This window comes from Orcinus orca, chromosome 21 (genome assembly GCF_937001465.1).
Source record: "Orcinus orca chromosome 21, mOrcOrc1.1, whole genome shotgun sequence".
In the NCBI taxonomy this organism is placed as follows: Eukaryota; Metazoa; Chordata; class Mammalia; order Artiodactyla; family Delphinidae; genus Orcinus; species Orcinus orca.
Window position 1 is genome coordinate 5,290,033 of NC_064579.1, and position 13,720 is coordinate 5,303,752.

Consider the following 13,720-nt stretch of genomic DNA (forward strand, 5'->3'; position numbering starts at 1 on the left):
TACGTCCCTGGCGCTCCACTGACACCCTTCTGTGTCTCTTCTCCAGGCAAAGAAGCAAAGCACAGACCAGCAGCCTAAACCTATCCATCAAGGGACCCGTTCTCTAATCTCTTTAAAGTGTCTCCTGCCCTGGGTTCCAGGCATTTCTATGCTTATGTACGTAAAAGAGATGAAGATTTGCTTCCATACCTGCTTCTGAGGATGAAAACGCATGATTTATGGCAGACACGGGAACATTGGAACATTCAAAGTACTCCAGGTCGTCCTCTGGCTCACCTTTCCCCTCGGCCCCAATGGGTTTCTGACCAGATGACGTGGACGCCAGCTTCTCCTCGTCGGTAGCATGGCCATCCCTGTTAGAAATGTCTGAAATCTGGGAGATCACTGCTCCTTCATCCTGGGAAAGGCAACAGATGAGATGCTACCGTTTAGGAGGGCAAGCAGTGGGGAAAGCGACATCTCAGGAAGAGCAAAGCAGCCGCCATTCCATATGGATGTTCTCCACGAATCTGGGTACCAACCAAGGAAGAAGCTGCAGCCCCTCAACCATGGAAGGTTGTATTTTCTAGGGCCTACCTTCTGTAATTCACACCTGAGGTGTAAAAAATTAAGCTTTTCTAGCCTAAATTTATAAGCAACAAGTTGAAGTGGCTGAAGAAAATAGTTTTCATACATTTTGCTCATATAGATAGATCCTAGACTTTTCTGGAAAATTTATGCACCCCACTGTATTTTCAGGTGACATCTAAAAACCTTTCACTACGAGCTTAAGTAGTCACAAAGGCTATAATATCTGCTACATATTATTTATTTGTTTGCTTGTTTACCTATCTCTCCTTCCAGTTTTATTGAGATATAACTGACATAACAGCACTGTGTAACTTTAAGAGGTACAGCATAACGATATGACTTACGTACATCATGAACTTATCACAGTAAGTTTGGAGAACATCCATCCTCTCACACAGATACAAAAGAAAATAAAAAAATTTTATTATATTTTAAATACTGACTTGGCTTATTAATTCAATTTAGTTACTCTAGTGATTTGATACTTTACCATCTGTTTAAAATTGAACATGAATAAGCCCTTTAATAGTCAGAAATTTACATCATTCCTTTTCCTCTCTGAATTTGTATTTCCTTGCTACTTCCATCAAGAAATTATCCCAAAGAAATGCATTTGCTTTCAAGTTTTTTAAAGTTCTCCTATTACATCTGTTTAAAAAAATTTTTTTAATCTTTTTTTTACAACCATAAGTCTCTAAGTGTTAACATTTTTTCTTCTGGGGGGTTATCACTACAATTACAAAGGCACTATTTATTCTAAAAGTTTTACAATGTTTGGTAAGTACAATCAAACACAGAAGTAAAATTTTTAAAAAATGGAAATCGATGACAATATTTTGTTGCACCAATTTTAAAAAGCTTTTACAAGGCAATATGTGTTACTTTTCTGGAGCAAATCGAACGTAAATTTTTCATAGTTCTTCCTGCCTCTGCTTTAGCAGCATTTGAAGGTGGACACTTCATACATTTGTAATAGATGAAGAATAAATCAAATTACAATTCTTTTTTTTTTTTTTTTAAATCTTAAACCACGTACCAAGTTTTTGGTCCAAATTGCGTAAGATAAGTTAAACTTAAAATGCAATGACTGTATTTCTGTAATCATGGTTAGGCTGGAATAAAGTTTTAAAAAGGAAGAAAAAAAAGGACTTCATTGCAATCAAATGGGTCCGGGTTTTCTTTTGTTTGCTTTTGTGTGTGTGTGTGTGTGTGTGTGTGTGTGTGTGTGTGTTTCCCAATTAATTATATAGTCATGGACAAATATTTATTGCTAGAATGAAACAAAGGTCAGCATCAATTTGATTCCTGTTTTCCATTTTTATAATTATAATCAAGAAGCCAGAAGCCTTACTAATACAAATAAATAGGTGAAACAGAACGAAGTTTGTAATAGAAATGTCTCAGTTCTTTGAACTCCTTTCCAAATTATGTTCCAAAAAATTCTATCATCAATAATTATCTTTTTTTTTTCCTCTTGGGCCATGTCGTGCTGCATGGGGGATCTTAATTCCCCAACCAGGGATCGAGCCCGAGCCCCCTGCAGTGGAAGCGTGGAGTCCTAACCACTGGACCACGGGGGAAGTCCAAATAATTATCTTTTTAATTGAGATATAACTAACATATCACGGTGTCAAAAATTATTTTTAATAATCTATCAGCTGACAATTCAGGTTCTCCTAACTTGCTAAAAGCAATGAACTGGAAAACCATCTGACTTTAAAAATATATTATCCAGTCACTGGAGTCAATCACCTTCTTATAACTTACACCAGTATTTCAAATCCCCTCTTTGGTGCCCAGAGGTTTCACACCCAGTGGTGATGCACCCTAGTAAGTTTGAGAACGGGTGAGAGGGAACTTTATCACAAAAAAGTGGGAAAAGGGTACCTGTGAAGGAACGGTTCCCTTATCTTCAGAGCCCTTTCTCAGATCAGCTTAGCAAGTCAAGGATTTGGGAACTGGTTTCCTTAAAGCTGAGTCCTCAGATCCCCACTGGAAAATCTTCATTCATCACCACTCTGATGAGGAACACAGACTTACCTGAGAACACCCATCCAAAGCAAGAGACTGGGCTTCGTATTTCTTCACCTTACAGCCACTCCTGGGGAAAAAACAAACAGAACACCGGGCCCGTTTGGAATCACACTGACAACCTCCAAGCTGTGAGATGGTGCAGACAGCGGTGTGTGCAGACACAAGCCAAAGCGCACAGCCCCACGCGAGTCACACGTCCACGCATCAGAGATGGGAACAAACACCTTCCCGCCTCTGAATCCTCTCCCGAGAGGCAGGGCAAGCAAAGAACTGTAACTCAGCGACCTCCTCACTTGCTTCTGCAGGTAGCTAGACACCAGCACTCGGGCCCCTACGGTTTGTAACTGTGCGCCAGCAGCCACCAACAGCTCTTCCGAGAGCAGCCCCAGTACCTGGAGACGGTCGGGTCATCTGATCCGCGCTCACTTGGCTTTGATAAGTCACCAGAAAAATTACCACGCCGGACCACATTCTTTAAAAATTCTTTATTGCGCTAAAAGCCACAGAAGTCTGGGAAGACAGCTCCAGACCTGCGTGCTCACAGAGGAGGACTGTGGGCAACAGAAAGGATGAAAATAAAAATGTCTGAGCAAACTGTTACCATTCCTCGAGATGGAAAACGAACGTCACGGCCGGAACTGGGGAAGCTCAAACCGCCCGCTTTGTTTAAACTAGCACGTAATTTGTGATCTGAAGACTATCCAGATTCTGTTCTGTTGTAATGAACTTAGAATTTACAGCACCGCCGCTCTGACCACACCCCACCCCCAACCAAAACTGCAAGTTCTTCTCGTTTTGCGGGGCAAAAACAAAGACCAGCATGGCTACCAGAAGAGGGACCACCACCTCGGTAGCGTCTGCTTGTCTTCCCTAACGCCTGAGTGTCACCCCTGCCACCAAACTCAGGTTGAGCTGACTCGGTAAAATGTATTCCCTGCTCCAAGGCGGCAGCCTCATCCTATCAAAACAGTCAGTCGTTCCTGACACGAAACAGCAGAGCAGTTCCTCAAGCCGCTGCGGGGATGAGAGTAGGGCCAAGCCAGCACGCAGCATCACAGCGCCGCACGAGGCGTGTGTCAAGCCGGGGACGCAAGCTCTCGCACCTGAGGCGGGAGGGCCCCATCTCCAAGCCTTTGGGTACAGATGGCAAGGCTAATAAGCTGGCTCAGGAAGTGGCAAATGAAATGCAAAAAAATCATCAGAAGATCCAACTCAGAAAGGGAAGCCAACATGCTATGGAGAGATGGTCCGGGGAGGGTAGGGGAGGAACTGCCAAGGGCCCCAGGGAGAGCCAGAAACAGGAGTACTTACAACAGAAAACAGAGAAATTTCACTTGTTCAGTAGTCCTGATGCACCAACAAAATTAGAGACGGGAAAGAGACAGACAGATGGAGAAAAAAATCATGTAAAGCCTGGAATATTTATCTCTAGTCTGGCAGACATAAAGGTTGCAAAGTTCTTTCTATGAGGTGAGATGTGAATTAAAAATGTCATACTCATGAATGCTATCACTGGTGAGTGAACGATTCTCAGAAGTAAGAGAGTGATAGAAACACTCGGAAATGTCACACGGTCAAATTTATGGATGAAAAGTAAACTTTCAAATATTTATAAATGTAAAAAAACGGCATTACTGCCGAGTATGTTTACTCTTAAATGTCTAGTCATCTAGATTAAAGGCAATCAATGCACGAATGAAAATATAATTGAAAATGTATCTGCTTATATCTCCGGTAGGTGTATATTACTGAGAAACTCCAAGCGATTTTACATAATTTATCTTCTTTGACCCACAAAAATCCCAATCATAGGATGATGTCTCTAGTTTACAGAAGAAGGATCTGAGATGCCAATTACGTCATCTTTTAAGAAGTCACACAAGGGCTTCCCTGGTGGTGCAGTGGTTGAGAGTCCGCCTGCCGATGCAGGGGACACGGGTTCGTGCCCCAGGTCTGGGAAGATCCCACATGCCGCGGAGCGGTTGGGCCCGTGGGCCATGGCCGCTGAGTCTGCGCGTCCGGAGCCTGTGCTCCGCAACGGGAGAGGCCACAACAGTGAGAGGCCCGCGTACCGGAAAAAAAAACCAAAAAAAAACAGAAAAACAGAACAGGAGGAAAATGCTAGCAGGTAAGGGTGGTAGGACTGGGAGAGGGTGCTTCTTACTACTGAAAACAAGATGTAGGATAAACTTCCCTCCCTTTGGTCCCACTTTAGTCACTTTAGTCTCATGTAACATGAATGCACTGGCTACACACCTTCAATAGCAACTGAAAGGGAGGCTCCCAATGACCCCTTATCAACCCTGATAGGCAGGGCTGCCCACAATTAGGGGACCCCAGGTTAGGAAGAACCCAGGCAAAGACCTGGCCGTCGTGTCCCCCGGGCATCGTCTAGACACAGGTAACTAACCTGAACCACAGAAAAGCACCTTGAGGTCACCTGATCAATAATATTTTTCAGCAACCATTTAACTGTGTGTCTATAATCAAAGAACAGATCAAGAACTATTGATGACATTTTATTCCCTTTAGACATCCTGGGGAATATTCTGGGGATGCTGAAGAATCCATTCCTGCAGTGCTCAAGCTTCTTGGTCCTCATACTTTCTGCTCTTTAACCCTTTTTCTCTGGTGTCAATCACCACACCATCTAGTATTTTTCTTTACATCACATTAACGCTGAAAAGCATTTCGCCAATACAACTGTGGTGACAATGAGAAACATGGTACTTCTTCTCACCCTCCCTTTTCATATTTCAACCACCATGTCACTGGCCCTTTTTTTAAAAAAAATACTTTATTTATTTAATTTGGCCACACCACACGTCTTGTGGGATCTCAGTTCCCTGACCAGGGATCAAACCTGGGCCACGGCAGTGAAAGTGTGAAAGCGCCAAGTCCTAACCACTGGACCGCCAGGGAATTCCCCACTGGCCCTTCTTTATATCTAATTCTTAGTAAAATGTCACAGGGTCATGAAGATACCAATAGATTGTCATTGACTCAAGTTTTGTGATAAGATCACCCTGTGACAAGTTTAACCTGAAATGTGACGTGGAATTATGGCCTGGGGGTGACCACTCCGAGAGAACTCCGAGGACCTTGCAAAAGTGGCTCCAGATTTCCCAGGAGGAGGGCGGTTGGTGGGGAGAGGGATCTCACACAACGAAGACTAACAGCCTAATTTAGTCAGATTTACGCAATTGTTTAAAATAGTCTTGATTCTTTTTGGAAACTCACCTCCTTTCTGAAAGAGCCAGAAGCTTTACCAGGAGACATAAGAATTCTAACTTTTAGTGGTAGGTTTGTTTCCAACAAAAATCACAGCTTTCTGTGCAAGTGAAAAGACTTCTGTAAGACCCCTTCCCACGTGTTACTGATACTACACAGTTTACCTGCAGCCCTGGAATTCTCGTTTCATCCACAGAGAAGCTGAAGAAGGTGGCTAGCACTGACACCTGAATTCTGTATATAAAACGATTCCCGACAGCTCAGATAGGATTTCTGAAAACCATCAAATCTCTACCTGCCTAGCCCATGACATTCTTTTTTTTTTTTTAATAGGAAAAAAGTACCCAAGGTGGGGGGAAAAAGAACTCAGCTGAATAAACAGGATTCAGAAGCAAAGCAGACATCTAAAAAGGAAACCTCAGGTATCTCTGATTCCACACCAGAGTTAGGCAAAACAGTGAAGACTGCAGTCCGAGGTTACGAGCTTTGCGTCTGCCCCGGGGCACCTTCACCCAAACCAAAAGCAGTGGCCGCCAAACCCACAAAGAGGACCCAGAACACAAGGCCCACGCCCGTCTCACTCACGTTATCAAACGCGACTTTGCCTTCTTGGGTGATTCTAAGATTTCACTAATATGACTACCGGCGGGAGAACCAAAGTCACTGCTCGTTAAAGTCATAGCGGGTTTAAAGGGATCCATGGATTCGTCAAAGTGATCTGGGTCAAAGCGGTAGGAGCCCTGAGCTGAGAGCAGGGGCGAGCGCTGCAGCGGGGAGTGGCCCCCAAAGGGCCCGAAGTCGGGGCTCTCCCCGGGACAGGGGCGGGGACCCGGCTCTGAGGACGCCCCTGCCCCTGGGGCGCCTGCTGGCTCCCCGGTGCCGTCTTTCTGAACCTTGGGTGTCACCCTGCTGCCCGGTTTCCGGCCGGGTTTCCTCGGGAGGGCTTTCCTGGACTCCACAGTCTCCAGGTCTTCCGTTAAGTCAAACTCCAGTTTCAGAGGGGAGCCCCTCACGGCCTCCGGCAGCTCAGCCCCTGAGTCGCGGGTGTCTCCGCCGGGGGCACACGGTGTCTCCCTCACGTCGGGGGGACACTTCTGGCTCCTGTCACCTCCTAGCAAGGCAGGGGTGGCGGCGTTCCCAGCCTCTCCGTCGGAACCGGACTGGCGGTCCACCCGGGGAAGACGCGCGCCCTCCGGGGCGGGGTGGGCTTCGGAGACCCCGCCGCCTGCCGCCTTCTTCCTCGGGGGGACGGGCCTGGGCTTCCGCAGCCTGCTTCTGCTGGCCCCGGGCTCCGGACACGGGCTTCCCGCCTCCGGGTCGGCTTCCGCCGAGGCCTCCAGCGTGGACCCCATGGCGCCCTCGGTCATTGCCTGGTCCTGGGCGGCGCCCGGCGCGCGGGGGCAGGGCCCGGCCTGGCCTAGGGCCGCGGCCACGCAGCCATGAGCCGCTGCTGGGCCAGGCGGCCCCGGGGGCGCCGTGGAATTCTTGGTTTCTACGGAAAATGGCCTCACGACAGAGATTTTGCTCACATCGTGTTCAGGTTCTTCTCTGAAACCCTTGACTGAGTAAGACTCAGTAGTGTGCTGAGCTGCCTCGTTTTCTGAGGGTCTAGAACCAGCCTCGGGCGACCATTTTTCAACCACTTCTGCTACCAGCTGTTCGTCCACTTCTTGTGAGTCTAAAACAAAACACAAAAGCCGTCTGTTAACAAATTACCTTTTCAGCATTGGTGACTATTCTCCACCAGCTGAAGCCGCACAAACGGCAAGCTCTGCCCTCTTTGCTTGTACGAAGCATCCCTAAGGTTCCGCAACGACGGCGGCGTGGCCTGACGGCGGACGGCTAGTACTACACTCTAAAGCGAGTCTTCCCAGCCCAAACGCTGTGTGTGTGCTATCCAAGTCACACAAATAACAATTATACCAAACAGAGCTATTCAGGAAATGGCTAAATAGATCGTGGGCCCTCTGCAAAGCATATTAATATGATGTTAAAATTCCGCAGGTTAAAACAACTGGTCTGGAAGAAACTTTGGATGCAGACAACTCAGGTAACAGGGATCTCACCTGGCATGGACACGGTTCTCAGGCACTGCCTGAGAGTTTCAGGGTCCGGATTTTATGCAGTAAGCGGGTTTTAATCTCTGGATGTGAAGTACTCCCTCTTCCCCAGAATAGAGTTTAAATAACTGAACTGGTTTAAAATTAAATGAAAAAGTCACCACGGCCTTCTCAGAATAACTTCTCTGTACACTTAAAAACGGACAGAGCCAAATAAAAAAACTAATTAGAAAAAGCAGAGGTAGCAAAGTGGCTTTATGAACAAACAGCCCTTATTTTACTAAAACACAAATCATAAAACAATAAAGTTACTTCTTCTTTAGAAGTTTCGTCTCTAAGCTGGCCCGGAATCTTCTCAAATCATTTGTGAAAATGAAAGATTCTTTTTAATTGGGGTTTTATAAGGAGAAACTCTGCAATCAGGAAGGTGTAAATGAAGGTATTTCTTTAAAGCACAAACTAAGATAGTGCTTTCCTGACATATATCTGAAACGATAATAGAGTAGCAGCAAAAACTGAGTAAGGTGGTTATTATCATAGTATCTCATGATTTAAGGGAAACTCAGAGATGACCATCTAATCCTACTTCCTGACCGTAATCCTAATCCAGGATCAAAGAACTAAGCATCACTGGGAGAGTTTTTTTAAAGCACTCACACATCATTTTACACGATTCCTTTATTGGCTGGAATTGAGCAGCGGTTTACAAACTATTCTGCACAGATGCTTCAGATATTCTAACCAATGTCCAATATGTCTTGCTCTTAAAGATATATTTAACTATTACTAATACTGTAATTTTTTTTTTTTTTTTTTGGTATGCAGGCCTCTCACTGTTGTGGCCTCTCCCGTTGCGGAGCACAGGCTCCGGACGCGCAGGCTCAGCAGCCATGGCTCACGGGCCCAGCCGCTCCGCGGCATGTGGGATCCTCCCGGACCGGGGCACGAACCCGTGTCCCCTGCACCGGCAGGCGGACTCCCAACCACTGCACCACCAGGGAAGCCCTAATACTGTAATTTTTTAAAAAGCTCTCAACACATGATACCTGGGATTTAACATACTTCAAAAGGATATTTTTTTAAAAAGAGAAAGCAAATGTGGCAAAATCTTGATAACTGTTGAATCCAGGGATGGGTATATAGGAATTTCCATTGTACTATTTTCTCTATCATATACTCTTGAAACCTTTCAAAATAAAAAAATTTAAAACAACTGCATTTCACACAGAATTTTCACGAGAACGTTTTAAAGTCTACTGACAGATTCACTTGTGTGTGTACAGACTCTCTATTCTCTCTCCATATATTTGAGCTGTGATGCAGGTGTTACTGACTGTTTCTCTGTGCTGATGGCGGGCGGGAAGGTAGACAAGCAACAGTGAAAGCACAGCATCAAAACCCCAGGGCTGCAAAAATCTACATGCAACAGGCTCAGTTAGAAGCCAGGCTGGGTCTGGGCACACCTGCTCACACCCTAGCATCAGCTGGTTGAATACAATCTAATCTTGATTATACCAAAGTATAGACAGTTACCGCTTATGAGCCACAGAGAGCGCTGAAGCAGGGGTGGATCGAAATCAGATTTACATTCTCAACAGCTCTCTCCAGTTGAAATGTGGAAGGAGGTCAAAATAGAACAAACAGAACCGCTAGCATGTTATTCTGGGGCTTCGACTAGGGTGGTGCTAATGGACAGGAAGAGAAGTGCACAGTAACTGAGAAAATGAGGTGAAATTTGATAAGGCTTGGTGATAGGCTGGATGTAGGACTGAAGGAGAAGGAGGCATCAAAGATGACTCGTACGTTTTCAGCTCATGGAATGAGAGGATGGTTTTACTGTTCAACGAGATTCAGGGGTACCAGCCGAAGAGCTCGGGGCTGTCGGGGTGGGGCGGGGAGGTTGGCCCTGGACACCGAGAGCTGTCTGGAACCCTGAAGCAGAGATGCTGAGTAGCGAGTAAGTAGCGCAGACAGATCTGGGCTGCAACTAGTACTTGACCTAACTGAAGCCACGATGTACGTGAGACTGACTACCTTTGAAGTCACACTGGATACTACTTAACTGTAAGGTATCTCCCTCCTACATTGCATCTTTGAGCCTTAGCATATTTTATTCTAAAATTTTAAAGAGAGGTTGATTATCTTTCTTTCTAAAAAGAAGTTACCTAAAAAGGATTAATTTAAAATGAAAGTTGAAGTTTAACCATCTTTGTAAATTAAAAGAGTATTATTGGGCTTCCCTGGTGGCGCAGTGGTTGAGAGTCCGCCTGCCGATGCAGGGGACACGGGTTCGTGCCCCGGTCCGGGAAGATCCCACGTGCCGCGGAGCGGCTGGGCCCGTGAGCCATGGCCGCTGAGCCTGCGCGTCCGGAGCCTGTGCTCCGCAACGGGAGAGGCCACAACAGTGAGAGGCCCCGCGTACCGCAAAAAAAAAAAAAAAAAGAAAAGCAGCAAAACAAAAGAAAAAGAAGTTCATAGTGGGGACAAACCTGGGCAAATGGGGGCAATGATTTAACCTGGGCAGTGGGCACACACAGGTTCTACCGCAGGACATCGGAAGCTGATGACAATCAAAGAAAAACTGTCTTTTGTTACATAATTGCTCTCCCAACCCCTCCTTGCCATTGACTTCTAAACATTTACTGCCAGTCTCCCACGTGGGAGCCCTGGGCACTGATACCCGAGTCCTCTGTGTTCTTCCCCCAGAGGCTTGTGATAAGTTAAGGGGAAAGGGTGAGGCAAGGACAGTGTGTCCAGCCCAGCGGCCCTTTCCCTCTTGGGACTTTTGTCTCCCTTTCCTGATTCCTTCACCAACAATCCCACACCTCCCAGAGACCGAGGGGAGACCTATGGAGTCGCCCTTCGCTTATTACTCTCTCCCTAGCTTTCAATTTCTGCCCTCATCGCCTCCATTAGAAAAGGGCAGGGCCTTCCCACCTTCCTCCACCTCCACCCATTCCTCTAGACCCTCCTCCTTCCCCATCTCTACTGGCTGCAGAGGAGCGAGGGATGGAAAAGGAGGCCGCCCGGCAACCTGGGGACACCTGCAGCTCTGCTGTACCCTAAAGCATGCCACCCAGCAAGTGGGAGGGGGAAGGAAAACGAGCACCCTTCACCTGAATTCGGCCCCCCAGCCTGAGCAGAAGACCCCTGCCCAGGCATTTCTTGGCCAGCTCTGGCCTGGTACCAGGTCAGTAAACCTGCCCAGTCCTACGCCCACTCCCTGCAGGCCCTACCCTGCTCTAGCATCTTCAGTCACCAGGAGAAAGCACTGACGGGTAGGAGTGTGGGGAGGGCTTCTCATTGACTTAAACCAGTTTGGGGGAATTCCCTGGCGGTCCAGTGGTTAGGGCTTGGCGCTTTCACTGCTGTGGCCTGGGTTCGATCCCTGGTCAGGGAACTAAGATCCCGCAAGCCGCGTGGCGTGGCCAAAAAAAACAAAAAACAAAAAAAATAAAAATAAACCAGTCTGGGGAGTTTGTGAAAATGTAAAACAAGGAAAAAACCAAACTCCTCACCTAACTGGAAAAGGTACCTCAGAGTAAGATTTTATTTGCATTTACACCCTCCGTCAGCAAGTGTGCCAATACCAGGCGACCCCACATACCCAGGGCTGCCCTACAACAGACGCTAAAGGCAAGCATGGCACTACAGGTAACTTGCAGGAAGAAGTAAAACACCCAAAACGTCTGCAAGCTCTGGTTAAGAGCTCTAACCTCGGTCCCCGTCTGAGAGCGCTGTTATGTAACTAACCTCCCTCTAAGCCATCCTTCCACTTTGACACAAATCCTGCATTCCATCAGAACCTTCCTCCGGCGCGCTGACAGGCTCTCTCCCTGGATTGAGTCTATTGAGTTTGGATGATTCTGACAAGCACAGCACTGCCTGGCGGCTTGGTGAACACAGACAGAGAGGTGATCAGCAGATGAATTCAAAGCAAACACAGAGGAAATCCAAAAATAGACCAACATTTCCACTTCTGCCACGTCTGTTGCTGTTAATGAAACTCTGCCTTTCAACGAGCAGCCTCTGCTAGATCTAAAACGTTGTGTGACGCACGCATGGGTGCTCTAACACAGATACCTTATATGCTTTTTTTAGACTATTCTCCTGTAAAAAGAGATTTTTCCCTCCTTCTTTATAATATTTGTAAAAGAAAAGGCACAGAACACCAAAATTCTAAAGACTGAGGTAACAGCTTGACCTTCTGCTTTATACTCTGGTATGTTGAAAATATACTGGGTTAAAATACAAATGTATAAAAAACCTTAGCAGAAGGGAAATGCCATGAACACAAAATATTTCTGAAACTCAGAAATGTATTCAGCTCACATATACTGAGAACCTGCTCAGCTGGCTGTTTCCACATGGATAACCTCATTGGAGAGGAGATAAAACAGCAACCACTTGGAAACATTGTATATTAACACTGCAGATTTGGCATTTTTCTCAAATATGCTTGACATTTCCCCCCCTCAGATTTTAACTTTTTGGCGAAACGTTGTCTGCAAGCTCCTTTTAGACCTGCCCATCACTTTCTCTCCTTCAGCTACAAGAGGCCTCTTTTATGGGTTTTAAAATACTGGACATGTGGGACTTCCCTGGTGGTCCAGTGGTCAAGACTCTGTGCTTCCACTGCAGGGGGTGCGGGTTCGATCCCTGGTCAGGGAACTAAGATCCTGCATGCCTTGCGGTGCAGCCAAACAACAAAAAAAACAAAACAACAAAAAACAAAAAACCACACAAATAAACACTGGACCTGTAAAGTGACAAAGCTGCCAATATTTGAACAGGCCTCCTGTATCTCTCTCTCACACACACACAAACCCCGGCCTCCTTCTAACCTCAAAATCTGAACAATATATCTCACAACCAAGTCTGAGATGCAAGGCCTGACTCTGAGGCTAAAATAAAAATCTCTGAACCAATACATGAAAATGAATGTCTTTGCAATAATTCAGGAAGAAGGGTTCTAAGGTAAAATTTCAGAGGGTCCATGAAGCCCCAGAAACTCAATGAAAAATTACATTAGAGCCTTCTCCAGGGGAGAAAATCCATGGCCTTCTCCAAAGTCTGGCCTTAGAAACCACCGGGCAGGGACTTCCCTGGTGGCTCAGTGGTTGAGAGTCCGCCTGCCAATGCAGGAGACACGGGTTCGAGCCCCGGTCCGGGAAGATCCCACGTTCCACAGAGCAACGGGGCCCACATGCCACAACTACTGAGCCCGCACTCAAGAGCCCGCGTGCCACAGCTACTGAAGCCCACACGCCTGGAGCCCGTGCTCCACAACAAGAGGAGCCACCACAACGCCACCAAAAATAAATAAATAAATTTTTAAAATACATTTTCAAAAAATAGCTATTTAAAAAAAAAAAGAAAGGAAAAGAAACCACCGGGCGGAAGACTGTATTTTGGGATCACGTTTAGGGTCCTCAAAGGGCTCCTCTCATTACTTGATAGTTACAACTTCAATCCCCTCAATCACCACACCGCGGTTTAAAAACTCTTACGCTACTGCGGGAAAAAAATCCTAACATCAAAAAACGAAGCTCACCACCTTCGAGAACATTCCAAGGGAATGCTGCAAGTGCTGTTTTAAGCAATTTTAAGTGTGGACTAAACGTCTGACAGGGAACACGCACCAAAACACAAATTTAAATCGTCTGTTTAAACAGGATTCAGTCACGGGCTCCGTACCCGTTGACACTGAGATGGGACTGAAGGTGGTGGATGGCCAGGCCCTAAGGAGCCCCAAACGTCCAGTGAAAGCTGGTGGCGTGGTCCCGGCGGGGCACTGGTGTGGAAGGGAGGGACGCTTGGACAGA

At 46.4% G+C, this 13,720-nt stretch overlaps 1 protein-coding gene across 11 annotated transcripts in view; it reads right to left on the reverse strand.

The window, feature by feature from the left end:
- Positions 1-13,720, reverse strand: part of TACC1 (transforming acidic coiled-coil containing protein 1) — a 112,855-nt gene that overhangs the window by 22,481 nt on the left and 76,654 nt on the right. For 3 of the 11 annotated variants that reach the window (XM_033415062.2, XM_049704268.1, XM_033415059.2), the window contains 4 exons: positions 6,421-7,513; positions 3,916-3,951; positions 2,611-2,671; positions 190-397 (listed from right to left, as the gene is read on the reverse strand). In XM_033415062.2, the coding sequence (XP_033270953.2) occupies positions 190-397; positions 2,611-2,671; positions 3,916-3,951; positions 6,421-7,202 (1,087 nt within the window). In that variant the 5' untranslated portion in view covers positions 7,203-7,513. The remainder of the gene's footprint in view (positions 1-189; positions 398-2,610; positions 2,672-3,915; positions 3,952-6,420; positions 7,514-13,720) is intronic. The other 8 variants (XM_049704271.1, XM_004284892.4, XM_049704272.1 and 5 more) reach the window with 5 other exon arrangements.